The sequence below is a fragment of the Plectropomus leopardus genome, chromosome 8 (assembly GCF_008729295.1).
Source record: "Plectropomus leopardus isolate mb chromosome 8, YSFRI_Pleo_2.0, whole genome shotgun sequence".
In the NCBI taxonomy this organism is placed as follows: Eukaryota; Metazoa; Chordata; class Actinopteri; order Perciformes; family Serranidae; genus Plectropomus; species Plectropomus leopardus.
Genome location: NC_056470.1, coordinates 24,216,026 through 24,243,776, shown reverse-complemented (window position 1 = coordinate 24,243,776; position 27,751 = coordinate 24,216,026). Strand labels below are relative to the sequence as shown.

At 39.9% G+C, this 27,751-nt stretch overlaps 4 protein-coding genes across 6 annotated transcripts in view; 2 read left to right on the top strand and 2 right to left on the bottom strand.

The window, feature by feature from the left end:
• Positions 1 to 28: 28 nt before the first annotated feature.
• On the bottom strand, positions 29 to 8,989 carry LOC121946806 (protein Wnt-7a). Its single transcript, XM_042491566.1, has 4 exons — positions 8,649 to 8,989; positions 7,766 to 7,992; positions 4,858 to 5,129; positions 29 to 1,682 (listed from the first exon to the last, which is right to left on the bottom strand). The coding sequence occupies exons 1-4, from the start codon at positions 8,717 to 8,719 to the stop codon at positions 1,200 to 1,202; spliced, it is 1,053 nt and encodes a 350-aa protein (XP_042347500.1). The 5' UTR covers positions 8,720 to 8,989; the 3' UTR covers positions 29 to 1,199.
• Positions 8,990 to 9,676: 687 nt separating this feature from the next.
• Positions 9,677 to 17,048, top strand: fbxw12 (F-box and WD repeat domain containing 12). Its single transcript, XM_042492124.1, has 10 exons — positions 9,677 to 9,877; positions 9,978 to 10,015; positions 11,306 to 11,472; positions 11,551 to 11,675; positions 12,694 to 12,900; positions 12,985 to 13,149; positions 13,327 to 13,537; positions 14,426 to 14,604; positions 14,730 to 14,860; positions 14,979 to 17,048. The coding sequence occupies exons 1-10, from the start codon at positions 9,779 to 9,781 to the stop codon at positions 15,076 to 15,078; spliced, it is 1,422 nt and encodes a 473-aa protein (XP_042348058.1). The 5' UTR covers positions 9,677 to 9,778; the 3' UTR covers positions 15,079 to 17,048.
• Positions 15,682 to 25,794, bottom strand: ptpdc1b (protein tyrosine phosphatase domain containing 1b). The gene is made up of 10 exons (XM_042491026.1): positions 25,766 to 25,794; positions 21,515 to 21,611; positions 19,083 to 19,285; positions 18,893 to 18,973; positions 18,658 to 18,776; positions 18,443 to 18,580; positions 17,314 to 18,341; positions 16,134 to 16,313; positions 15,928 to 16,038; positions 15,682 to 15,822 (listed from the first exon to the last, which is right to left on the bottom strand). Exons 1-10 carry the CDS (start codon positions 25,792 to 25,794, stop codon positions 15,682 to 15,684), a joined length of 2,127 nt encoding a protein of 708 aa, XP_042346960.1.
• LOC121946470 (protein bicaudal D homolog 2-like) overlaps positions 25,485 to 27,751 on the top strand; it is a 48,075-nt gene continuing 45,808 nt past the window's right edge. For all 3 annotated transcript variants that reach the window (XR_006106024.1, XM_042491035.1, XM_042491034.1), the window contains exon 1: positions 25,485 to 26,032. Coding sequence is in view for 2 of the 3 variants with exons in the window: in XM_042491035.1 (XP_042346969.1) it covers positions 25,793 to 26,032 (240 nt within the window). In the remaining variant the exon portion in view is untranslated. The remainder of the gene's footprint in view (positions 26,033 to 27,751) is intronic.

Sequence of the window (27,751 nt, the reverse complement as noted above, 5' to 3'; positions counted from 1 at the left end):
AGGAAGCAATAATGGAAATGATGTCTTGTTAGTGTTATTCTGTTCCTGTATTCCATCAGTAGTAGTCATGAAACGCAGTAAACAAAGACGTTTGAACACAGACACATATCAACAGTTTCTATCACTTACAATATACAACTATGGCAGTGACAGCAGGGGCCAACTTACATATATCAGCTTTGTTTTCCACAGGGATTTAAAAACAGGTGCCAGAGTCCAAACTTGACATTGAATATGCAAAAAGATATAAATAAGACATTCATATAAAAATAGGCTTTTACAAAATATACTCTATGAACCAATATTTACCAAAAGTGGAGAATGTGCCCGTGTTTTTGATCAGTGAATAAGTCCTGTTAAGCTCAACCAGCTTGAAGTAAGCAATGCCATTGAAGACAGTCAGTAGAGCGTACAGCCTTCGACCTCAACAAGTCGGATTCTCTAGACTAGCAGCAAACAGAGGGAAGACAAACTCATGAGAGGGTCAGAAGGTCAGTGTAAGTAGCCTACAGCAGTTTCATCTGGATTATTCCAAAACACATTATTCCAGGCAGATTTAAATCCAGTGTGTTAACAAGTGTGGACAAGATTTGCTTTAATAAACTAAAACCCAACATTTAGTTATTTTTGATCCATAATGGACAAAATCAGTAGTTTTTTTTACTTATAGAATAAATTAATATTAATTATTTTCATTCTCTAAATACAGTATGTTAAATATTCCAAATGGCTGTGTCATTTCATCCGCGCACAGAGTGAGAACTACAGCAGTGTGTCCTGCCCAGCAATCACATCCACCATAATTCATTTGCATTGGCAAAGTCTGTTGCCTAAATGTCCATATAGCTTAAAAGTCTTGACATTTTTGCCTCACTGGCTCACACTGTGGGCACCCGGTCCCACATGCCAGGGTTCAGTTTTCCCTTAACAGTGTTTAGTCACACTTTTTTAACATTGCACCCCGACAAACAGTCCAAGAAGAGGGGTAAAGAGCTGTGTGTGCAAAAGAATCATGACGCCCCATCTTCAGCTTACTGTATACACAGTAGTTCCTCATAATGTATGAAATGACTGCAACAACAGCCTTCTTGTAAAGTTCCAGTTTGTCCATGAAAATACAAAGACAAGAACCAGCATGCTCATTAACACACACTCACTCACTCACTCACACACACACACACACCATCCAATAAATATTCTCATTTGCATGTGTACACCTCTGTCCTCTCACTGCACGTGTTGCATTTAACATAGCAGCACCACAGGAACTTGCAGTTGCACTGCCAGACGCGTGAGTACTGGTGTGTGTTGTATCCCCGGCCGCAGCACATCAAGTCACAGCCGCTGATATGCTGCATCATAGTCTTGTTACACACCCTGCCCTGCGTCCCCAAGCTCCCAGTCACGAGGTCCGCCTCGCAATAGTTTGGTGACTTGTCTATGTACACCAGGTCTGTATCCATGGGCTTCCGGTACGAGTAAGGCTTCTTGATCTTGAGGAATTTAGGACGCTTGTGGCGGCTGGCTTTGATTGGCTCAACGTGCACCGCGTGGGCATACTTCTCCTTGAGAATGTAGCCGAGCTCGCGGAACTTGGGAAGTGTAGTCCAGCAGGTTTTGGTGGTGCAGGAGCCCGAGACGCCATGACACTTGCATTCCAGTCGCATGTTCTTCTCCAGGACCTAGACACACAAAAACAACTTAGTAACATAGTAACAACCAGCAACTGTAAAAACACACCAGTGATGAGTGATAAATACACTCTGTTGATAGGTTAATAATAGTGATGCTAGATTATTAAAATTAATTACAATGCAGTTTGCTCTAATAATGATTTTCATCTGCATAAGAAATAAGACTGCGTTATGTTTTTTTTGGGTTTTTTTTTAATTTTCATGTAATGTCTACATATTCTAAATCCCTGGTGTGCTTTAAACTGTCTCAATTCACATTTCAGCTCTTGCACTTCAAGGCAAATGACAAATGTGCAACTTAATAACAATGTGACTGACAAATACACCATGGTTGGGGATTAAATACAACCCCACCACATAGCTGTGTGATACCATATACACAGGAGCCAAAATAATGTATCAGATTTCAGGCTCTGTGTGTGTAGTTACCACACACAACACACAAATGTCAAGAGTGACTGTACAAGGCGCCGAGTGACTAGGATTACTGCTAAACCCCTAACTGATGACAATGAGAAGTGCCATTGACTGAAACTGGAATTTTCTTTAGCACCAAGGTCAATTGCAATTTCCTTTTTGCTAAAATGCTACGAGCTTGGCATGCGAGCTGGTCTCCTAAAGCCATTGACGAGATATTTATGCCTCAGAGTTCTTGGCAAGTAAACGCTAACAATAAAACCCAAACACAGACATGTGAACAAGAACCAAAAAAAAAAAAACAACTTTTCCCTGAGCGAACCACTTCATAAAACCCTTGGCTTCAACTCCCTTAATCCATCAGTTGTTCTGTGACCAACACTTGTGACAGCCTTTGTGTGGACGTCTTCGAGCTGTGAACGGCACTCCTACTCAGTGTCACCGCTTTTGATTAGCATAAATAAAGGAGGAGGGGGAGTGACTATCAAAACAGAGAGGCCATTTATTAGCAGAAAGAAGAGAAAGTAGCAAAGTTTGAATCCACAAGTACAGTCTTTTTTCCTGGGAGGCAATTTAGCTGTCCAGATAAGCCAATTTGAATCCTGAAACGCACGTACAAAATGATCTACTGGGCACGATTGTGTGTGGGGAGGCTTTTCAGGCAGTGAGGGGATGGACGTGTCGGTTGTGTGAATCAGGCGATTTGGCACAGAGAGACAGAAAGAGAGAGAGGATATGAGTTAACTTGGGCAAAGCTGCTTTATTTTATTCTTCACTAACTCCGGCCTCACTTTAGCTGTTTGGCACATTGTTCCACTCAATCTCTAACCTCGAGACTTACTGGAGTCTCTTTGTCACTCTGCAGGGTTCTGCAGCCATGCATGCAGAGAAGCCATCAAATGAGCAGCTCAACACATCATGAAAACCATCCTTTCCTCATTGTTTTATTGTCGTCAATCACGATTTGATGATGTTTGTAACTTTTGCGTTAGGGTCTGACAGTAAGCATGGCTGAATGCATCTTAACAACTGGAACATGATCAACATCAGATTTCTTGCACCTTTAACAAGCACTGAAACCTTGGAAACTTGAGTGAATTGGTTTGATTTCTTTAACTTACTTCATTTTTCTTATTTATTTTCTTTTTTAATACCAATTTTCAGGTTATTTTCCTGTAACTTTTTACTTATTTCTAGTTATTTTGATCATTTTCTTTTAAGATGAAGGAGAAATTAAGCCAATTTGTTCAGGTTTCAAAGGGTTAAAATTGACTTTTAATTTATGAAGATCCAATTTGTACCTTTTATCTAATGATTGAATCAAACTGTGTATTTGGGTTAGTATGCAGGTGGCGTGTATATCAACACTCTTCTATACAGCAACAGAGACACATACTACTCAATGACGATAGTAACCAAACAGTAAACACCCCTTTGGTGCATGTACAAGCACATTGCACCTGATGTGGGTTCATCATATGAGAGAAATTGTAGGTGGAGATTGTCATAAAGGTAACTGTACACTGTCCCAATGGTGCAAAGCATGGGGGGGAGTGGGCTAATGCCTTTTTGTACAGTGTCAATCTGTTTTCAGCGCAGAGATCTGGGTTGTAATCAAACCCTGCCACTTAGACAGCTCTTCCCTTAAAAGCAGCCTTTTATTCCACTGCTTGTTCAGTCTTGGCCCTGCTGCCCAGATCTTTGGCACAGCTCACCCACACAACATCATGGCACAGACTGTTGACTGTTACTGAGGCCAGCAGTAGACAAGTTAACCACAGGCTCACCATCAAATTTAGTCACTTATACTCTTTATGACTCGAAAGAATTTAAGTTTGGAGATTATAATGCTGTGTTCACACTACGAGTGACACAGCAAACAGGCATTTTCAATGGAAGCCAGTGACATGAAGCTACAAACTGATGCCCGACAATTGTCACTTATGCGCGACAAATAAAAACTGACCTGACCTTAACTTGTTTCAGCGCTCCAAGTCACATTTTTGTTTCTAGCTGTGGTGCTGTTATTTTGCGCAGTTAGCTGACTAGCTTTATGTGCATTGTGGTGCATACAGGGATACAATGGGGTGGCGAAATGTGATGTTAAAATGAGATTTTTTTTTTCTAATAAATGTGGGAAAATGTGCAATCTTTTATTTCATAAGTCCTGACTTATTTTCATAGTTTATCTTATTTTATAATCATGGTCTTTTTTGGTCTTTGCACCAGCAAGTATAGTCACCCAATGTCATTATGTTTCTGAAATGACAATAAACGTCTATCCATCTGTCTATAAGTTTTTTGATGAGTCAATTTGCTTGTTAGCAGACACACACAAACCAATGATAACACCGATAAAGTGCTTGAGCAGCACTTTATCGGCGTGTCTGTGATAATGTAGCTGGTCACATGCATCATTGAATGTAGTGTGAACGCAGCAACAATGATGTTCTATTTATGGTCATAAACGTACTTTATTTACATGGTCGGTGTCCCACCGACCATTTAAATAAAGTACGTTTTTAAGTCTGTTTGTAAAACAAGAGGGAGGATCCCCCAGAACGCCTGACAGAGGTCAAGGCTAAACCCCAAATGTCAAAAAGGCTGAAGGTTCATTTATTATATATACTGATAAATACTAACCGGACCGCCTGTCATTTTGCTAAAGTGGCCCCTGGGCAAAGCAAATGATCTTTAAAGCCAATGTGCTGATTAAAGAGACATAATCCTATTGCTAATTACTTACCTTGCGTCCCACCTCGTTATTATGGAGGTTCATGAGTGTCCTTGCGTTCTGTTTGACTTCCCGAGCGTCGATAAATACTTTGGAGAAGCCCAGGCCGTAGCTGATGTCTGCTGAGCAGCCTCCCCACTTCCAGCCCTGGTCTTTACTGTAGAAACCCTGCTTCTCCTTGTCACAGCTACAGTCACTCAGGTTACCCTGCGTACAGGCGGCTGTGATGGCATGGGCCACCCCTGCTGCGATGATGGCGTAGGTGAACGCAGCCTCTTTACTCCCTGTAGTGGTGCAGAAAAAAGGGAATGAATAAAATGTTGCAGGTTGAGATTTTTTTAATAAAGTATGTCATGGTGTTTCTCCTCCAGTTGATGGGAAATCAAATACATAGGTTTTAGATAAATTATTAGCCATATGTGTGCTTACATCACAGCCTGCTGACATGTCACTAAAGGGCTGCAGTGTTTTGAAACCTGACCTGGAAACTGTCCTGCCCGTGAACCAAAATGGCCACTGGTCGTATAGTCAACAAAGCAGTATGAATAAGAGGGTTGTCGTCAAGGAAGGGCTATTGATTCGCTCAGAAACTGTCACATTCTGTGTAAACTTATAAGGCACTGACATCAGAATCTTCATCCTGTCGTTATCTCGCCAAAGTCCAGCTAACAAATCATTTACACACACACGGAAATATCGACAAATAACTGAAGGTTAATCTGACAGGACTCATACAGACGCATCCTGAAGCAAAGCTCTCCAGTAGAGGAAGAAACAATAAGGGAAAGTCTGATTTCTCTTATTCAGAGCCTTTTGTAATGCAAATAAAACAATACTTTCCCCTGCTAATACAATGTGAAAACTGCCCATAATGTTGCATTTATATCCACGATCAACAAGTAGCATGTTCTCACTTTCAGATCAGTGATTCATTATCACACAAACAGGAACCTCCTGATTATAACATTCATCATATCTGTGTGTAAACAAACTCCTCTTGTCTCTGTTTGTTCAAAACAAACATCATACCTTCTCCATCCTTCCTCCTGCCACCCGCTTCATGATGTAAAGCCACCATGTTTTTCATAAACATCTTGGATGTGTGCCTTTGCCATTGAAAAAAATAACAAAAACTCATATTGAGGCATCAATTATGTGGACGTTTTTATAGACTCGATGGGCTCCGAGCCAAAAAAGAAGGTGTGTCAGTCAGTTCTGACTGCACCGTTGTTAATTTTTCCCCTGCAGTTCTGAGTGCATGAGTTCACAGCGAGAGATGGCATGAATTCTTTCTAACCTTGTAATGAGAGGTGGAAGATATTAAAGAGAGAGTGGACCAAAAAATCAAAAGCTGAACTGGAGGTGCCAGATCACTGTTCTTCTGCCATGTGTGTTTCTCTTTCATCTCACGCACCTCTTTATATGGACCTCATCTCACACAGCTTAGTGTTGCTACACAGTTCAAGTGCAAACACAGTTGGGGCCGAAAATGGCTCAAATCTGATGCACCTTGCATTACGCCGTAAGGATTATGTCAGTTCACGGGTCATTCCTCCTTCGCTTTAAGAACAATTGCGAGTGCCGCAGCTCCACTCTGCCTGTGCATCAACAATGGCATTCATTTGCAACCATTGGCCTTCTACGCTAATCTGATCAGTGAAACCAATCTATTTGGTATGGCTGTCCAAGCCATAGACTTAAACTCCTGTCTTGGAAACACAAACCAAGACTCTTGATGGGCTAAAACCACTCATTCATAAAGGAACAGATTGTCAAACACCACTGTTTTCATTTCAACAGCATGAAGAGATAATCCTTTCTTTCCAACAGCAGCAGGCGAGATGGCCTCAAACAGCTGGTCCAAGCTACTGACCATTGTGTAAAAGGGAATTTTATTCTTTGTTTTTCTTCAATTCTTCTGCCAGAATGAAAATGTATAAAATGGTTTTATGGTTTTTATCAAAATGGTTTTACAAAGCATCCTCTGTGGTTATCAAACTCCTTCACCATAAAGGCATCATTATATAAAATATCATTTTACTTCATTGAACCTTGTTCAGTCTTCCTGGTATCCTCAACATCTAGCAGTCTTTAATCCACCTTATCAGCTCACAGTAGCCAACAAACAAGCCACAAAACTCCAGCCATCATTTCAGCATCCCCTGCAGTCCATCCCCTCTTTAGAACAGACTTTTGTCTCAGATTTTAACTAATTTGTTTCTCTAATTTAGTACTTTCAGCTCTTGCTTCCCTCTTGGCTTTGCCCCGCTGTAACTTATACCCGTGGTAAGATCGACGTCCTTACAGTGAGAGCCACAGCACCCATCACTAGTCAGGATAAAGACCAGTGAAAATGTGTCTCCAGAGACTCTGCCGGGCTGAAAAGAAAGGCTGCCAACATTCACAAGAGCTTTGTTACAGTGCTGGCTTCAGATGCCTTTTGTAGAAAAAAGCCTAGTTCAATGAAAAGTCTGGAGAAAAAACTAGGCCTGATGTAAATGACACTGGCTCCTTATGGGATGCTATAGATGATGCTGGGCAGATGCTCTTTAATATGCATGAATAAGTTTGTCTGTGCAGGTTTTGACTTGAGATCAAGAGCGCCAGCTATTAGATTGGGCTGTATATGAGATATGGAAAAGGATGCACCTTAATGTCTTTTTTCCCTCTTTTTTCCAATGCATCAGATCATAATGTAATCTCCTGATGGGCCTTAGTTTTGGAATTCAGTTACGCGTTGTTGTTGTTGTTTTTTGTAAATATTAACCATTTTGAGGAAAATTTTTAAAAAGCCAGAGGTAAGGACTGTGCGCATTTTACGCATAAATACGCGTGGAAATGCGATTTCTAAATTGTGTTTACTGCTGAAACAAATACAAAATGTCATATTGTGAACAAACGTTAACAGACAGCAACATACCCACTTTCAACTCTTTTCCGAAGACTGTCCTCTCTCCAAGCGCAGAGCAGTTCCAGCGCCCGTTTTTGAACTGAAACTGACACTCGTTGATGCCCATTTGGGCTCCCTCTCCGATGACGATAATGGCATCGGGGCGACTCTGGCAGATAATCCGTTGTCTAGGGGCCAAACCGGGGATCTTGTTACAGATTATGCTCGCACCTAGGGCCACCACCGACGAGAAGCCACTGTGAATGGAAGATGGATATGACTGAGAAAGCGCCATCAACCATTTATCTCTTTTCATTTTAAACAGGCTGTTTTTGGTGGTTTCTTTTTTTCTTTTTTTTTTTTAAATACATTTTAAATCATAACCTTTAAAATCAAATGAATTTCTGCTATTTGGTTTATTAAATAGCAGCTGATGGTTCTAACTCAAATATTTAGTATATCAACATGGAAAATAAAGTTTTACTGGGATTCATGCATTTTAACAGTAAAAATTAACACAGAAAACATGTTCCATTTTACAGAGATTCTACAACATGCCTGGGCTAAGGTGCATTCTGTAAATTAAAGGCTACATTAAAGTTTAAGATACTTTTAATCATTATGCTAGTATGAATTTCAACAGCCTTTAAACGTAAAATTAAGGAAATGTCATTAATGGTGATAATCATAAACCGGGAAATGCCACGAGTCAAAAAAAAGTTTATCATCTTTCCTTTGTTTACATATCGTTTATAAAATCACCATGCCTATTTTAAGCAAATATATCCTTTATAAAAGTCACAAAGGACCAACAACAGGTAAAAGTCTCCTTTTCATTCGTCAATTATTAAAGTATTTAGTCTTTAAGAATAACCTACAATAATATGTGTGAAGTCAAATAAGCGCAGCTCACCCAATTTTCAAATAAACAATCCCCAGACAAAGTAAAACTCTTAAAATCCAGCGTCTTGTTCTCCGACTCATTGCGGCCCCGCTGCTCTCAGTTTCATGCAACGATCTGTGGAGCTGATGAGTAACTCGCGTCGCTTATTCTCCGATCGATCACAGCCCAGGTAACTCCACAGGAACTCCAAAAGCACACAAAAAAATGAAAATCACACGCTCGGGAAACTTTTTCTCTACAAATTGCCGGTTAGGATATCATCCAAACTCCTTTTACGTAGCCCCCTTTGCGCTAGGCCCTCTTGTCATTGCGAGGGTGTCACAGGTAACCCTTGGGGTGAGCAAGTGCGATTATCTGTTTCTCACAGTTCCTCTGCTACCCGCAGGTCTTGGCTATATATCTGGCTCATCTATCTGGGGCGTGTTCACAGGAGACATGGGGCCCTGCTTAAGAATCCCGCCAGGGCTGAATCTCAACACACATACACACACACACACACTGTCATACACACTCAGACACACACCGCTCTGCTGTGAATTCACCTTGACTGATTGGAGTGGCTTTTTATTTGGTTATTAAGGGGTCAGGGCTCACCAAAACCTTATTTTAAGGCAGTTTTGCCTCATTTAATTTTATATGGTTTTTACACACTTGACAAAAAAAAACAACAAAACATAAAAAGCTGCAGATAAACAATATTTTTTTTAAAGAAAGACAGAGAGAAGTAAGAAGCACTGACTTTTTAAAAAAATATTAGTATTATCCCAGTAATAGAATTAATAATTTCTCCATCTAAGAGCAGGTAGTAAAATCACACATTTATCTTATATAAATACACGCATTAGTATCATTTCAAGTTGGATTTTTTTGTTTATTTTTAAAGTAATTTTCATCAATTTCTTGGTTTTATAAACCATCCGGTGCGCGCTACCTGTCGTGCGCCTCTGTCCCGGACCAACTACCTTTTATAATGGCGACATCTGGTGGCGCAGTCAGGATATTGCAGGCTAAAAGCTAAACAAACCACACCTCCTTGTCCCTGTATTCCTTCCGTAGCTTGCCCAAACATTTCACTGCTGTGGCTTTTGGCTACAGCAGAAATCTAGTTAGTACGAGGGTGCAAAGTTATTGATGTCAGTATGGATCTTCATCAGCCGCACTTGATCAGTGACTGTCTCATTCATATTTTTACTTTCCTGACCGAGGAGGATTTAATCAGCGTCTCCAGTGTGTGTAAGGTAAGGAGTGTCCAATTTGCGGAAGTAACGAATAATAGCAAAATTATTATTATACATCCCAAAAGTTTGTCAGTGTCTGACAACAATATTATGTTTTTAGGATTGGAATGAAGCTGCTGAGACTCCTTGGCTATGGAGGTGAGCATTGTCTGTATTTTCATTTTGTTTTGTTTGTTTTACAACGTCACGATGTAAAGTGACGCACCTGTGAAAAACATTTCAAATCAAATAATTTCTAAACATTGTATCAGGGTGTTTGTAGGTCCTTAAAAAGGTTATTATTAGGGTAAGGGTATTAAAGTTATTTAGTATTGTTTTCATTCAGCCATCACTCACTATACAATATGTATAACCAAAACAAACTGCAGACCAATAAACAAAATCAACAGTTTATCCTTTAAACCTAATAAAAAGTGCTGTTAACCTTTAAAAAAAAAAAAAAAAAAAATGGTTTGCATTAAAATTTATGTTAACATTGTTCAACAGAACAAATACAAGAAATATAAGAAATACATCTCCTTTAAATCCCTTTTTAGCATTATTTGCATTATTTTATAACATACTAAATCATTAAATTTTATTGTTTGGGATTTGAAAAACAGTGCGTCAGTGTGATCATAGTCATCAGTCTTATCAATAATAGATGTGGCTCTTTGTTGCAGTAAGACTGTTGAATTTAGGCCAAACACAAAAATTCCACACAATTTAAAAAGTAACTAGCCTTAAATTAGGAATTGTGAGGTCTTCATTGCCACAAACACTTGATCTCATTTAATTTCTTCATCTTGTTAATTATTTTTTCCTCAAAATGAGTGTAGCTCTTCTGTGTGAAGGTCCACATTTCTAAGTTACAAAACTTTGCACCTGATACTGCTTTTTTCTCTTTATAGGTGCATGCACGAATTGTTGGCGAATTGTATATTAACCTAACTCACTCTAATAAAAAATATTCCTACAGTCAGTCTTGGACTACATGCACATGGCTTACCTTAATACTAAACTGTAATGCTTGAATAAGAAAAAGATGATTTGTCCAAAAATATTTTAACCCTTTTTTTTTTTTAAATCATTCTGAAAGGATCTCAAAAGCATTAAATGTAAGTGTCTCATACCGGTAGACATCCTGTGTATACTGATAGATATTCTGGCAGTCTGCCACCCATAAGTGTTTTCCTTTTCCTTTGTTTTTTTGTTTTGTATGTTTGTTGTTGTTTTTTTTCACCCTTGACCCATGAGGGGCAGTCTCTTGTTTATTGCTGTTCACTGACAGTTTTGGACTGAAGTTCTAAATATCGGTCCCCTGCCTTTTGTTTTGTATTTCTTGAAATGTATTTTATGTTATGGTATTTAGTGCTTAATGTCAATTGTGTGCATTTGTTTACTTGTTTTAAAAAAAGTTGTGAACATCAGATTCTGTGTTCTTGTCAGGAGAATGTGTCTGCAGCGCTGGAGTTTCTGTAACCTCGCTGTCTTGGGGAGTGAATATGTCAATCACTCATGGAAGAGATACTTCCTGCGTCGTTGCCACTTAGAGGCGAAGATGACTGAAGGCAGGTCAGGAGGTTACACCTGCAAAAGCCTCAGAGGACACACAGGTATGCTGTCTCTCTCTGGAATCTCCTTTGCAGGACTTCATAATGTCTCTCATGTCTCATTGTTGTGTCTCACACCAGGCAGGGTGGTGGGGTTGGTGTACCTGCAGAGGAATTCAGCTCAACTTCCTAACATCTGGAGATGCAGTGCCACAGTGTGCAGCGCCTCGACTGATGGTACAGTCCGAGCATGGGATGTCCAAAATGTCAGTGCAACACCCTCAGCATGTCATTCTGCATTTTAGTATATCATATCATGCAAAATGTTGGCTTGTTTGGAGGCACAGAATTTCAGTCAGTCATGAATTTATTGTCTTACCTTCATACAGTATTTACAGACATTAGAAACATGTAAAACTCACTATTAAAAGAATACACCCACAAAATAATCATTTGTATATCAGTTACACATCACGTGTTACCTGGAATTTGTGGAGAACCCGTGGATTTGTTTCCACAGTAAACAAAGAATCTAAAAACAGAGAAAATCCTTTATGAATTGAAGTAAAGAGGACGATGTTTAACAACAGCAAAAACTATAGCAAGAGAAAAATCTGTTTGCAAACTCGTGCAATATAATCAAAGTCTCCTTTATCCAGTTTCTGAACACATATATCTACACTAAAATGTTACTATTTAAAACACATCAGATGAAACAATTTCGTGCACGGACAGGTAATGTGCCTGGGTAATCGTGTGTGAGTTTGAAAAGTATTGAGCATACAAATGGATAAATGATAATTGGATTACTGCATGAGTTGTGTGAGAGTTTGTATACCTTGATATAGTTTGGCTGTAGCTCAATGTTGCTTAACCTTTCACTTCAGTTCATCAAGAACTTTCTGTTTTTTTGGATTCTTCGTTCACTGTGGAGGCATGCAAGAAAAACGTTTCCTTTACAAATTCATTGTAACTTAAGATAAGTAACTGATAAAAAAAACAAAAACAAAGTAACCCCAGAGGTGAAAGTAACATTTGTTGAATGCTGGCATTATACTGCTTTTATTATTTATTTATTGTTTTAATCTACACTAAGCTATAAGAGATATGTACTGCAGCCATGTGCCACTGCAGGCCGTGTGTATACTGGTTTCATTCCAGCTAAACACTACTAAAACTGATTTTCAGCAATAGTTCTCTGGGCTTGGTTGAAAGCCCTGAGCTTCTGGAATAAATACCCTCGTCCAGACATCCACCTGATGTTGTGCCTTTTTTTTCTCTCAGGGTGAACTCCTGTGGTGCAGTCCTGCACAGAGTCCTTTAACGGGGATTGTTTGTGATGAACAGCATGAAATTGTGGTCACAGCGGACTCCACAGGCCTCATCAAGACCTGGCAGGGTCAGACTGGGCAGGAGGTGGCCTCTTTCTCTGCTGGATCTCCACACTGCACATTACTACAGTACAATATAGACAAGAATTGGTTTCTGACTGTAAGTAACCTTCTGGGTTTGTAAATCTGAAAATATTGTAGATTTTTATTTTTGGCAAAGTAAGCATTATTCTTTCTCTCCCAGGTTGGAACCAGTCAGGGATCTGTGTGCACACTCGCAGATTCAGCTTTGACTAAAAAGTCCAGTGTAATGGTGTGTGACTCTTTTAAAGTCAACACACTCCTAGTTTCACCTGACAAGAAATGGATCACTGCTGGAACCAAGGACAATGATGATTTAAGTCCAAAGGTATTTCTTGTTGTCTTTGACAGCCTGACTTTTTATTTGTGTTTCCTGCTCTGGTCTGTGTTTCCACATTACCTCAGTGTGAACGACACATTGGGGGAAAATAGGTGTTTGCAAATGAGAACAGTGAAACATTACATACACATTTTTCTAGATATCTGTTGGTTGGTTTGTTGGCAGGTGATTTACACTGAAAGTTTGACCTCGCCATCTGAGGACGAAGATCCTCTGTGCCAGTCTGTGCCAGTCACTGGGTGCCAGGCTGCTGTCTTCATACCCACCCAGCCTGCCAGACTGGCCATCATCCACCACAACGAGCACCCAAACAACAAAGCCCTCACTGTCTTCGATGTCAGCATTAAAAAGACGAAGTACAAGACAGAGATCCAGGGTGAGGACTGAGATATGTGCAGACTGACTTTGATATGCTATACATGTGGTAAAGGTTATTATATTACATCAGAAAACTGCAGTCAGTTTTTGAATCATTCTGGGAACATCCACTATAAACCTCAGGCGTTTTCTGTCTGGCAGTATGGATACTGCTAAATAAGATACACCTTTCATTGTGTATTTTGCTTGTTCCCCATGGATGACTGGTAAAGCTTTAAGACATTTCTAATATAGCCACATTGGAATTTAAAGGGACAGTTCTATTTATCTGTCTACATATTTTTTGGTGTGAGTTGCTGAATGCTGAAGATATTGGTTATAGAGATGTCTGTCTTCTCTCCAAGATAATGGAATTCATATTTTGGTGCTCAAAGCGCCAAAAAAAATACATTTCAAAAACTCAACAGCAATGTCTCTTTCCAGAAATCATGACCTGGTCACTCAAGATAATCCACAGACCTTGTTGTGAGCAGTTTAATGTGGGAACTATTTTCTGTCTAGCAAACTACAACCCACAGTTGTATCGTCACGCAGAAGGAGGCATGCATGAAAAATAAAAGTACTTTTGATTTAGGGGTGAACTTTCCCTTTGAATTCCACTGTGGCTGTATTAGAAATGTCTTGAAGTGTTGCCAGTCATTAATGGAAATAAGCAAAATACACAATGACAGTGTCCCTTTAATGTTATAAAAATGTCTTTATGGGAATGCAGGTAAATACTAATCATAATAGATGCAATTACTACAGGTTGTGTGAAAGTATGTACCCCAAAATTTTCAGTACAACACTACATCTCATAATTAATCCTGAAGTTCAGAGGTTTAAAAGTTGTTTTTATTCTAATTATTATTGGCTTGTGCTGTTTTGATTTTGAGTCCCATTTTAGTCCAGCAGGTGGAGTCCTTCCCACTGACACTGAATTGGTCCTCAAACATCCTCCTAGAGGCCAAGGACAGTAACTGCTTAGTGTTGGCATCTGGCCAGGAGCTGTGGGTCTACTCTCTGAAAGGAGCCCTGCTTGCAAGCTTTAAAGAGCATATTATGCCCATCTCTTCTATATGTGTGGTAGGCTGTTTTCTCATTTGGTATTCAAAGAAATATCCCTTCCCCCATTGAAATTATTTATTTTATACAGTAAAATGTAGCCTCTGTGTGAAAAGAGACAAATAAAGGTGTCTTCACATTTACAGGATAGCTTCCGTGTGGTCACAGCGTCCCAGGACCTCTCGTTACGAGTGCTGACTTGGAGAAATGACAGAGACCGTGGATTGACCCTGGAGAGTCGATATCATTTACTGGGTGGCTCTCACACAATGTCCAGGTATTGTGTACTTTCTATTGGTCTGAAGTGTCGGCAACAGTCTAAAAGCAGGTATTTTCTCTGTATTTGGTGTAATTTCCTAATTGTGTTTCTTTATGTTTTGTGTCCTGTTTTCTAGAGGGTTCACTCATGTTGCCTGTGACTACTCGGGCATCGTGGCCTCAACAGAAGGGAAAGATGGCAAGGATGTCTTAAAAGCGTATTCTTTCACCTCCTGAGCACTGGTGCTCCACAAAAAGGTGCCTACAAACAGTTTGCACAACACACTGAAAGGAGGAACTTTTGCTTTTATCTTAATTGTTCATCATATATACTGACATCAGAATGTTCTTTGAAAAGTCTATGGTTACAGAAAACAACGTAACAATTATTACAGATGAGAAATGCTAGGTTATGGAAAAGAAAGGCATTGATACACTGTGTGATCAACATATTTGTGAAGAATGAGATGTCTATAATGTTGTTTGGATATAATTGGATATTGTTCTTGGGCTACATTTGAGGTATTTGCTGTTGAATATGACCAGTTTTAAGGCATAACTTTTAAAAAATACTTATTTTGGTCACCTGTTCTTCAATATGTTACCACCACTCACTACCGAGGTAAGAAAATACTGAGGCGTATTAGTTATGTATTAGTGACAATCTACATACCATGAATGTTAATACACATATTTAATGTTCAAACAAATGGACAAAATCTTGAAAAAGTCTATACATATTAAATAAGTTTGTCACAAGGCACAAAACCATCCTTTCCTCTCTCACACCTCCACATGGAAGATACAGTCAGTGCACCACATATAGATGAATGATAGTCCCTATGTTAAAGTGAAGGAAGACGGAGACGTTGGTGTCTCGTCTTTTACGAGGACCTCATTTCTCATATCCTCAAGAACACCTCGTAGGACTGCAGTCATCGACTCGTACACTTTGCTGCCATCCTCAGGGTCATTTTTCATCTGTTCAAAGGGAAACAGGACTCAAGTTGTTGACACAACATCAGTGATGAGGTAATTAAATTGTTTAAATGAATCCTAAAGAATGAAGTGTAATTATCTTCTTACCCAGGTGAAAGCTTTGATAGTGCGATTAAGGAAAGCATTTTCAACCTCTTGTGGTATCATCAGCATATGAGCCATACAATCTAGTATACACGTCAATGTTTGTTTGGAGGCCTGGAAAGAGATGAAAACAAAAAAATATGTATATTTTAATTTGAGAACTTCATGGTTTAGTAGTATTGCTGTTTTAAGCCAGAGTATAAACTGACCTGGTCAAGCGTGTTGAGGACAGTTTGAGCATCAGTGTTGGGGTTCAGAGCTTTGGCTTCCTGGATGGAGATGACCGGCTCTTTGAGCTGCTCCAGCCATGCCCACATGAGCCCAGTGAGGATGAAGGGATCCCGCTCCATACACAGCCGCTCCCAGCCACCGCCTAGGTTCAGTTCTGCCTGCACACATTCGGGGAGTCATGTTAGACTCTGTCTGCCTGTGCACTACTGAAGCAACTTATTTAGACATCTTCTGTCATAGCAGCGGTGTGAAGAGTTTTTATGTAATTAATAGCATCTTTAGCCCTATTTACATAGAAATTGTGCTATAGGCCACTACAAAGTCCTTTTTTTATACTTCCTTTGTATTTTTACACAGAACCACACAATGCCAGAATTATGTCGCTCTAGTGTGTTATTTAGACAGTATGCCGACATCGCAGAAGCAAAAGAGGCGTGACGGTCCTGACCTTTAATACAGCGACAAGGGCCTCATATGTGACAGATAATGTTGGCATAGTCAGCGCTTTACAAACAATATTGTAACATTGCATTTATAATCATTTATTGGCTGATCTTGCTTGAGGATAAGGAGCTCCCTGACTTCATTAACTCCCCAACTTGCAGACATTTTCTGCTGCTATTCTTCTTCTTTGATTTAGCCACTAACTGCTGTTAGCTGTTTTTTAAATCTTCTGCAGTGAAATTATTTTAGACATAGGGGGTCTTTTTTTACTCTGTGTACAGGAGTCACTAAAATTAGAGCATAAAACTAATATGATAACTAATATTTGTATGTCATGTATCATATGGAAAAAAAAGGAATTGCCAAATCAAAATAACATTTCATGTCAGGGGAAGGATTGCAACTTTTGGACTAGTGTGCATGAAATAATACCTTTTTATGGCTGTGAACTGGAGTCTGTCTGTTTCAATTGTTGTTTCAATTTATGCTGTGACAATGTTGTGGTAAACATATATTCAGGTTTACGCACAAAAAGCACTTGCTTAAGGTAGGAAAAACATCATGTTTTGGCATAAAATACCAGTTTAATCACTGAAAACATGGTAGGAAATGTCGCAAACTGTGACAAAACACCCACGTTGGTGTGCAGAAATATATGCCAACAATTTATTTTGACAATATGCCTGAAATACTACCACATTACTGGTCAGTTACCTGCCAGGACAAGACTTTGCTCTTGTGCTCCTCTTCCCCATCAAGAAAAAGGTCCACCGCTAGGGACTGTGCCACCAGCAACCTCCTGGCCTCCAGAGACAACTCTGACTGCAGCGTAATAAAGGGCACCTCTGACTTCTCTGATTGCTCTTCCTCTCTAACTTGAGGCTTCATCCCATTCATGACTAACTCTTCCCTCTGCTCTGCCTTCCATCTGGACAGCATGCTACCTTGTTTGGTAGGTTCACGGTTTCCAACGGACTCACTCCGTTTGATGGTTTTCTGCTTCACTTTCTTTAGCAGAATGGATACATCTTTTTGGATTTCTACATTCTTGACTTGCCAGAGTGAGCCTAATGAACCTTGAGAAACGTCAGACACATTGCTATGAAAACTTTGACTCTGGGTTCCAGTGACAGCAGCCTTAGTTGGGGTAATGGACAATTCTGCATTACTCTGTGTCACGGTGCTGAGAGGTTGTGTGAGGAGGTTGAGCTGTGAGCCCAGTCGTCTCAAGTCGGACTCACTGTAGCTCAGACTTTTGCGATGGTAGAAGATGGGTGGCTCGTTGAAATGTCTGGGTAAAGTGGGCGTGCCTGGTAAGCGGGGCTGCTTTGAAAACATCTCAGGGCCCATCTCCTCAATTATGCTGAGAGTCATCTCTAAGTCATGAATATCAGGAGCCTCCAAAATGTCTTCCTCAATCACTTGTCGGTTCTCTGCTATGTCTATCAGCAGCCGAGACACTAGCTGGACAATCTTTGGGAGGTGCCTCAGCTCCTTCCTCTCAGAGCCATGCAGTATGTGTCTCTGGCGGTTCAGGTACTGGGACAGGGTCACTGGGTTGAATCGAGGCTCGGCACAGGAAAACACACTCCTCAGAGGGGCAAGGAACTGGACAAACTGCCTGACACAGTTCAGCTGACCTCGGGTCTGGATGGAATTTGGCCGTTTAGCACGTACAAATAAAATAGCCTGGTTAGCAGTCATCCTGGTAGCATAGGCCAAGAAACATGCCAACAGCACACCTGCAGGGAAGAAAGAAGAGACCCTTCATTGTACGTCAGATTTAATATTAGACTGTTCTGAAATGTCAAAACATGTCATGCATCATTTCTTACAAATCTACCTGTTCTGCCCAGGCCAGCATGGCAGTGGACTGCTATTTTCCCTTCCTGCAGTGCAAAGGCCATGACCTTTACCATGTCCAGCACAGCAGTGAGGTTGGCCACCCCATAGTCGCTCCAGCCAAAGTTGTAGAAATAAACTGAAATGGTAAGACATTTTCAGTTAATCCCAAGCAGCAATACAGATATATCAATGATTACTGTGTACAGCATTTACTGTTGTTTTCCATGAAGACCTCTGGATGGTATGAGAAGCCGCTCTCTGGTTCTAGAGGGTTTCCGCAACTGGCATGTTCACCAGGTATCTGTAGGTTGATCACTGTTTTAATACCATTCCTTGACACAGACACACAGACAGAGACATGAACAATTCATTATTGTCATCTCCTCAGGTGCTGGGTGTTCTTTAGCCAGGAAGCTGCTGACAGACCCTGAAACAAAGTTGTGTGTACCTTCTGAACTGATCGATGATGTTATACTTCTCAATGATTTCAGTTGAGGGTCGGGACATGGCAAGAAGATGATCAGTAACCCTAAAGCAATAGAAAGAAGTTAGTGGTGTATATAGGTGCTGAAATGAATCATTTGGAAAACTGCTGTTATTTTGTACCATAACTACCCAAGTAGAACAAGCATGTGTACCAGGATGAGTAGAGGCCTTTTATGGCCTGTTGGTTATCGCTCCAGTAACTTGGGTTGTCATACTTGCAGGATTGACCTCCACAGCCGATTGAGCATTGCATATGTCCAGGGACGATGTAACGAATAGCTTCTCCTAATATTGTGTATCTGGCCCTGGGAGCTCTGACTGGAGTTATTATAGGGGGAAAGAAAAGAAGACAAATCTGATATTACTCAAAATTTTACTTTAAAATGGTAAGTAATATGCACTGAATAAAAATATAAACGTAACACCTTTGTTTTTGCTCCAATTTTTCATGTGTTGAAATGAAGACTCCAGTACTTTTTTTTGCTTAAACCTGTGTTAGTGAGCACTTTGCTATCATAATCCAGAACCCATATGCCAGACAGGGGTGGTGTATCAAGATGCAGATTAAACAGCATGATTATTGCACGTGTGCCTTGATTTATCACAAAACAATACTACAGATGTCAGAAGTTTTGACAGTTCACAGGCCACAGCTCTGCTGTGGCCTGTGAACTGAATGTTCATTTTACTACCTCAAGCTGTTTCCAGTGTCCTCTCCAAGAATTTGGTGGTACATCCAACCAGTATTGTGAGAAAGCTAGGGACCTTTATATTAACACACAGCCACACAAACAACTGCATCAGCTGTCTGGGTGGCTGACCTCAGATGATCTTGCAGGTCAAGATGCCAGATGTGGAAGTCTTGTGCTAGTGTGCTTACACATGGTCAGCAGTTGTGAGGCCGGTTGGGTGTTCTACAAAATTCTCAAAAAAGACATTGGAGTTGGTTTATGGAAATAAAATGAACATTCATTTTACAGGCAACAACTGATGATGATTTAACACCATGGTGTTAAATCATCATCTTGATATACCACACTCGTCAGGTAGATGTATCATGTTGATGATGTGGAAAAAATCTTGGAAAATCTTAATTTTGATGAATAATAAATAAGCTCGATGAACCATAGCCATATGGATCCAAGAAGCTGAACATGGACAAAGACACACCATCAACTTAAAGACACAGGACAGCGATTCACTCTTATAAAGCATAATTCACACATCATACAGCTGTATCTAAGACTAGAATCTAAACATCTTAAAGGTTTTGGTCTCACATCTACATCTACAAGTCAACAACATCTACAAGTCTTGATCTTGCAGTATCTTAACCTTTATAAAGCTTGGCACCTCCTTACATGCCTACATGCAAACAGTTAAGGACGAGTTCTCCAAAACTACCTAAACCATCACCATGGATGACTCATACATTAATGCAGTTACTGCTATACATGACATTCAAATACTTTAATATTGAATTGTTTTCCATGGCAGTTGGCAAAAAGCTCACAAACATGGATTTTTAAAAATTTGTGAACAAAATTGAGAGTCTTTATTGTGCATATAAAAGGTATTAGGTCTTTTGTTTCAAAAGCAAAGTGTTGCATTTAAATTTTTGTTCAATGTAAGTGACCTGTATTGTATTGAATTTGCTCTCAATCTGAACATGTAACAAGAAGCTATTGGGTTAGTGGTTTCTACGCACAGTAAACATTCAAAATACTATGAAAATCCTATGAGAAGTTTCCATATCCTTATATACTGTAGTGCAGCACAGAGACTCCACCAAATGTAGGTTATTCTGTGACATCTACATGGTTAAGATCATCAGTGGTGACTGCTCACCCAGGTGTCTAATCCTTGTCTGGCATTGAAACTGTGTCTTCAGGGCATTAGAATAAAAATAGCCACTGGCACATTTGAAATGCACGTTTATGTAGTCTTTCTGTAGTCACCAACAGATACATTTTATTGTTAACAAACTACCATCCTTACTTACTGAATTCCATCAGAGCTCCACCACTTGTCTTTGCATGGAGTGCCATATGAACAGTCACTTAGGCTCACATCCACAGTCATAGCAGAGCCTGGACACACATATATCTGCTTGGTTACACTATATTATACACTTTGTCATGTGCATTCTGTGAACAAATTGTGCTATAGAGTCTTAACATAAATAAAAAATACAAATACAGTGCTATCAAAAGTTTTGAGAAGTCATCAAATCTGGATTTTATTACTTTTGAAGTGTAAATGTCTCAGTGATCTATATGTTTTTATACATGACAAGACAAGTTAGGGCAAACCAATTACAAATACACATTTTGCTCAAATATCAACATCATAAATCATATGTAAAGTAGACCTAATCCAATTCCTTACAATTATTGTTCTTCAAGACCAAGGGGAAAAGAATCAAATTTGAATGAGCTAACAAGGAAATACCAATTATCCAATGATAAAATACAGTATAAAACATAACATTAAAAAAAAAAAAAGATTTACCTGTAGTTACTGAGTCGAGATGCTTGTAACCACCATCTACGGACACAAATAGTTCACAGCTGCAGCCACCAACCCGTCTTGCATCAAACTCCACCACTCTGACGTTGTCTCTAGCTCTGTAGGAAGTCAATCCTTTGGCCTCGGTTGATTTGATTCGTCTCAGATTATCCCTGTGTAGCAGGGTGGGGTGACACAAGAAACCCACAGGATCCTGTGTACTCCTTTGCAGAAAGTCATCTTTCTCATCAGGATGACAGATCAAGCATGTAGATGAATTAACCTCAAGAATGTGTTGAAAAGTAACTGAGATTGTGTCCCTTGTAATAAACAGGTTCCTCCTGTCCGGACTCTGGTGGGGGGCGGAGGGAGTGTCAGGCTATTCCTGACTCCTGTTGGATTAGACTAATCTTATTACTGCACAAGTATAAAATAGAGCACCCACTCCTCAACAGAAACTCATGCTGTAGTCCCATCCCTATTGCTCCTTGCTGGACTGTTATGAGTTACAGTAATCCATATATTCTGTCTGTTAATGCATAAATTATCATTAGTAAAGACATGATCAGATTCTCAATATGCCCACAATACTTGATTGATGAATTGCATGTCTGTTTTTGTGAATGAGTACAAATACATTGGGGATTTTTCTCAAAAGAGAGTTCAGAGGATTTCTGATATCCACATACTTCATAACAGCTTAACTCTCATACCCCACTGCGACAAATAGTCAGTTTTAAGAGACATAACAAGTAGATTGGCTTACCTTACACCATGCTAAAGCTGGTTAGGTTCAGGTCAGCAGGGAGAGACCAGTCTATGATGTACAGCATTTGGAGAGACTTTAAAGTCAATAATCCCAGTGCTATCATGTGCTGCCCTGTAGTAAAAACTGACTTTTTAATATCCAAACCTGAATTCCTGTTTCAGTACATGTATTTGTTGGAGAGATTTCAGCTTTTTTCATGTTGTACAATGCCACCTAAATTTTTGGATTTTTTATTTTTATCCTTACCAATACTGGTTTTAATAATTCATAACTGACCAACATAGTATGAGCAGTCTCCATATACCGTATGTACTGTGTATTTCCACTAAATCATATATCTTATATTATATTATCTTATATGAGTGAATAAAATTATTAAAATAAAATTACAACATCTTGATTTTTACAGTTTACAATTTCTGAGTAATATAGATAAATACTCACATCTCCAAAGGTTTTTCAGTTGGTCTGCATGGTTTCAGAAAAATTTTCAAATATATTTCAACAATTTGTCCATTACTTTTGCTTAAAGTTTGTTATCCGAAAGCACCAACAGTAACAGAGAGAAACACAATCGAAACTTTCTGTCAACACAAAACTACTAAACTAAACTACTACTAGCTAAACACATGACATGTACTACAGTACATGTTGGCTATAGAATGATATAAGGCCCAGAGTTAATCAAAGGCATGACTGTGATTTTCAGGCATACCAGTCTTACTGTGACAAATACAGCAGAGTTCAGTTAAGAACCAACCATAGCATAGCCATATGATTCTGAACAACAGTAAAGGTAAACCAGAAAAATAAATAAAGACAATGGAAAACACACTATCATTTCATTGAACAAATGAAGAAAACAGAACAAACATTCACAACATGTTGGCATCCAGCTCAATTCTAATGAGGTTTTGGTGTTACGATTAAAAATATGAAAAATACTTTTCCCCCTCTTTTCCATTCAGTGAAATGTTGTTGTGTTTTCTATTGTCTCATTTTGTTTTCTGAAATGCTGTGTTTTCACCGGGGTGACATCATATGGAAAAGATTATGTGCTGTAAACAGACAGCTGCTTCAGGTAGTGCTTTAGATTTAATCTGTAGGGTGAGTAAACTCTTATCTGTAACTATAGACAAAATCTTTAAGGTGTATGTCCATATTCCTAAAACTCACTCACTGGAGTCTGCTTCAGCCAGACATCTATTATAAACCCGCTCTGCCTCACAGATGTAGCCTGACAGGCAAGATTCATTACTTTGCTTCCGTTTACAGCAATACTGCTGCAAAACAACTTGTCACAGCATAAAAGCTTTCATGTATGAAATACTCAAGTCTGCAATTTAAGTTAAAACAGCAATGTTATACTATAAAATACTCCCTTACAAGTAAATATTTTGCATTCAAAATATTACTCGACTGAAAGTGAAGAGGAATTATTGGCAAAATGTACTTGAAATATCAAAGGTATTTATATCCTACTGGACTGTTGATACGTACATTAATGCATGCTACTATATGGCCTACTGTAAGGTAGTTTAATCTTTAACAGTAGGCTACACTGCATATTTTATAAGTTCATTTATAGGTTTGTTTAGGAATTTGATTGTAGTTGTGAATGAAATGCAATGAAGTAAAAAGTTGGCTACAATACTGTCATCTAAGATATAATTAAGTTAAAATATAAAGCAGCTTCTAAATAGTAGTATTTCCAATGTCAAAAAAAGTTTAAAGTGAAGTAGACTGCAATTAGTGAGCTGTGCAAGTTACTCTCAGAACTCCACAAAGACCCCTTTTACAGCAGGTGTTTTCAGTGGTCATAGCAGGAAAAGCACAGGTGTGACTGACAACATTAATGATTTCTCTGTGCCATGAGGTGTCCCAGTGAGCAAACATGAGCCATTATTATTGTATTAATCACACCTAAGTCAAGCTTGTCCTGCCATGAAAAAAAGATCATGGACAACCAGGTAGCCTCAGCGAGTTTCCACATATATAATACAATTCCTAAAAGCATAAATGTATACATGACTGTGAACAATCTTGGGTTAATTAATTTACAGTGAAGCAATAGAAATATAATGGGAAACGACTGGTGCAACAAGCGAGTTTTAATGTAAATAAGGCCCTTTCGTGTGTGGCCCTGGGGACAAAACGTGTGAATACAATATTAATGCATTATTTTTTCCGACAGATGGCAGCAGATATACATTTGGCCACCGTCAACAGAGCGGCTATTAGCCTCTCAGCTCACTCCATTTCTATGACAACAAACCACAAACGGCTCGGGTTGAGATTTCCGTGCTCCACATAAGCAAGTTAGCAAAGCCTATTGGGAAATGAGTTCAGTTCCTGGCGTGGGCAGACCCCTTTCGTTGGCTTTACTTCCTGTAAAAACTACACTTCCCGACAAGCACTGCCGCCGTGTAAGCGCTGTCCCAGCTGGTTGCGTAGGTGCGTCTCATTTCAACAAGACACTGAAGTTACCGGATGTTGATGGGTTGTGCCTTCAAAATAAAATAGAAGTCCTCTGACACTTATTTTTGCTGTAATTTTACACGTTACGTTCCCACTTAAATGTTGAGGTAGTTTGTTTATCTTATTATGTTATTTTTATATATTATTTTTCAAAGAAACTGCATCTACAGCAATTCCACTGTTTACCAAACAAGGCACTGGCCAAAGGATGACAAGACTTTTGTTTTGAGCGAGCAGTTATTTTAAACAGAGAGACAAACAAGAACTGCAGTTTAAAAAAAGGTGTTCCTTTAATCAAATAGTGTTTTTATCGTCATTTCTATAGGTCTGCAGCATATTCAATAAGCATTTTATTGTAAAAAGGGGGAAAAAAGCTACTTTGAGTACTTGAGGATTTTATAAATCAAGTATTCCAGTACTTTAACACAAATAATATTTTGACTCAGCAACTTTCACTTGTATTGGAGTAATATTTGGCCAGGAGTATTTATACTTTGACCCTAGTAATTGACTGAGTACTTTGAGTACTCCACTGAAGCTTATAAGAGGCTCCTAAAAACTCAATTTTGTAGGAAAGCCTACCCTTAACATTATTAGTTGATGGTGTTACATTTTAAACTTATTATCATTACATTTTATAGCATTCGTGGTTGTTGTTGTTGTTATTATTATTGTTATTATTATTGCTACTGTTCCACCACTGGTCTGAAGCATATTTTGACTGACAAGAGTTTTATTTTGAAAGTAAGAACCAGAAGTTGCACATCCTCTTTTCTGGTGTTGTCAGTTGGTGGTGCTCCTGGCTCCGGCGCAAATGCTCCAACAAGCCGGGGGAGAGGTGAAGGAATTGCAGTATCTCAGCGATGGAGCATTTTTAGGACGTAACAACGAGCTCCCCCGTCGGAGATAATTGAACCGAGTCATCTACATGACCAAAGAAACAAGACCGGCAACGAGAAACGCAAGCGTAACAATCATGCAATTTAAGTACAGACGAATTTAAGCAACCGCTTCTTCAAGGTTACACCGCTTGAAGACGCCCCAGCATCCCCCCCTCTTGTCGCAGATCAGCTGGCGTACGTTGGTTGGTCGTTACCGGTACCGACCATGTCCGTGGAGGAGCAGGGCTACCCCGACGCGATGCTGTTGCTTGAGGCCGCGCCGGAGTGGATGCGGGCCGAGATCGAGCGTCTCTCCCGGGAGCTGAGTGAGACCACGAACGAGAAGATCCAGGCGGCGGAGTACGGGCTGGCGGTGCTGGAGGAGAAGCAGCAGCTCAAACAGCAGTACGACGACCTGGAGATCGAGTACGAGGCCGTCAGGCAGGAGGTTGACCAGCTGAAGGAGGTAGGCTGCATTTGAAAATCACAGAGAAATGATAAAATCTTGCATTTATAGGCCCTATGTGTCAACCCTAAAACCCTGAACCTACTACAGCCTATATTTCTGGACGTATACCCATTTCTTTTACCAAAAAACAGCAAGCGACCTTTTAATTTTTATTTTAATGTGTATGACCACATCGCTTTAATATCCCATATAGGGACTTGGTTTGCTTTGACATTTACACAGGCATCAGCCATAAAATAGCCATCTGTCTTCCATCCTACAAGGTCAAAACTGCAAGATGAGGAGGGGATGCTCCCTCTGTAGGCTGCTCCACACCCCACCCCCTCTTTACTCAGGGTGTCCCCCAGTGCACTGACACCTTTATTTATTTATACAGCTCTTGCTCCTTCTTGAAGACATTCCTGTCTCACTCACAACTAGTCCAGGCCTGGTGTGTTTCCACCCCCACTCCTGCAGTGCCTTTAATCAATGAGTTGATATACAGATTGTGCAGATATGACAATTATTGCTGGATCAATACTTGAGTTATGCTTCGTTGTGCATACTTGATGTAGGACATAAAATGTGTTTGGTTCTGCATGCATTTTCTACATTTTTGTGAGTGAGACCACATGAAAGAAAAGGAAACACTTTTGATTGGCATTAGATATCTTGTCAAAGTGTTTCTCAGCTCAGATGGGAACGAGAATTTCTAGTTTAGTTGAGAGGGGCGGGAGTAGGTTTGAATTTTAAACCTTCCCGCTCAGAAGAGAGAGAGGGGGATGAGTAACGTGCAGAGGAAGTCAGACGAGTTATGACCCTGTGGGATTGGAAAGAATGTGGAGAGACGGTTCAAGCAGGCGGATAAAGGTTGTGTCTGTTTTTCTGGACAGTGGCCGGACTTATTCCCCTGCTGTTGAGTCCACTTTTCTTCACTGGAGCAGCAGTTTGTCACTGTCATGTGATTTAGAGGGAGAGAAGTTGGCTTTAGAGTGACGTTAGGCAAACGGCTACAGCCTCTGTCTGTGCCCACAAGTAGTCATGGAAAAAAAGTCAGATTCCCGCTTCGTTCATGGTTGCTCACATCCTCCTTTTGAGATCTGGTTTCTTCTTGTGTCCTCCCACAAGGCCAGACAAGCAATAGCTGAGGAAGCTGAGTTCATGGTAAACCCCTTATTGCCTTGCCAGAAACCTGGTCATCACCCCCTTGGGTTTTTGTGTGTTTCAGAAGAGGGACCCATACAGAAAGGTTTTCAGCTCTCTGCCTCTCCCTCCTCTCTGTGTGTCTTCCAGTGACCCCTCTCTGTAGTCGTTGTTTTTGTCTTTGGCAGGAAGGCCTCCCTCTGCCACAGAGGAATGACAGCAACAAGATCTGAATAGAAGAAACAGACTGGAAAGGGTCTAAAAGAGTAACCATGGCAGCAAACTAAAGCAAATAAAAAGAATCAGGGACATTTTAGAAGATTTGTTTTTCAAAATAAACCAGTTGAAGTCTTGTTTAAATAGAAGTCCTCATTGTGAGTCTGGTCGGACTCCTAGACTCTGCTGGATCTTTCTTTCCGCCTCATAATGGAACACAAACATCCATCAGTGTGGGCAACAAACCCAATTGTTTGCTCCGAGCTATGGCAGGGCTTCTTTCTTCTGCCTCAGAGTTGAGTTATACCGGCTGTAGATCACTGATCAGATGTTCACCTTTGAAGGACCATAGCTATGTTCCTTTATCACCCTACCCAA

Bases quoted from the DNA above. Each gene is read 5' to 3' on its own strand.
- ptpdc1b (XM_042491026.1), bottom strand. From the start codon at position 25,794: ATGGTCGGTACCGGTAACGACCAACCAAC. The intron at 18,974-19,082 runs GTACACATGCTT...CTATTGCTTTAG, and splicing joins AAAGGCCTCTACTCATCCTG to GGTTACTGATCATCTTCTTG. The intron at 16,314-17,313 runs GTAACTGACCAG...GAATGTGTGCAG, and splicing joins GCAAAGTCTTGTCCTGGCAG to GCAGAACTGAACCTAGGCGG.
- fbxw12 (XM_042492124.1), top strand. From the start codon at position 9,779: ATGGATCTTCATCAGCCGCACTTGATCAGTGACTGTCTCATTCATATT. The intron at 11,473-11,550 runs GTATGCTGTCTC...GTCTCACACCAG, and splicing joins AAGCCTCAGAGGACACACAG to GCAGGGTGGTGGGGTTGGTG. The intron at 13,150-13,326 runs GTATTTCTTGTT...GTTTGTTGGCAG, and splicing joins ATGATGATTTAAGTCCAAAG to GTGATTTACACTGAAAGTTT.
- LOC121946806 (XM_042491566.1), bottom strand. From the start codon at position 8,719: ATGAGTCGGAGAACAAGACGCTGGATTTTAAGAGTTTTACTTTGTCTG. The intron at 7,993-8,648 runs GTGAGCTGCGCT...TTCCATTCACAG, and splicing joins ATTGTTTATTTGAAAATTGG to TGGCTTCTCGTCGGTGGTGG. The intron at 5,130-7,765 runs GTATGTTGCTGT...GCACCACTACAG, and splicing joins CGGAAAAGAGTTGAAAGTGG to GGAGTAAAGAGGCTGCGTTC.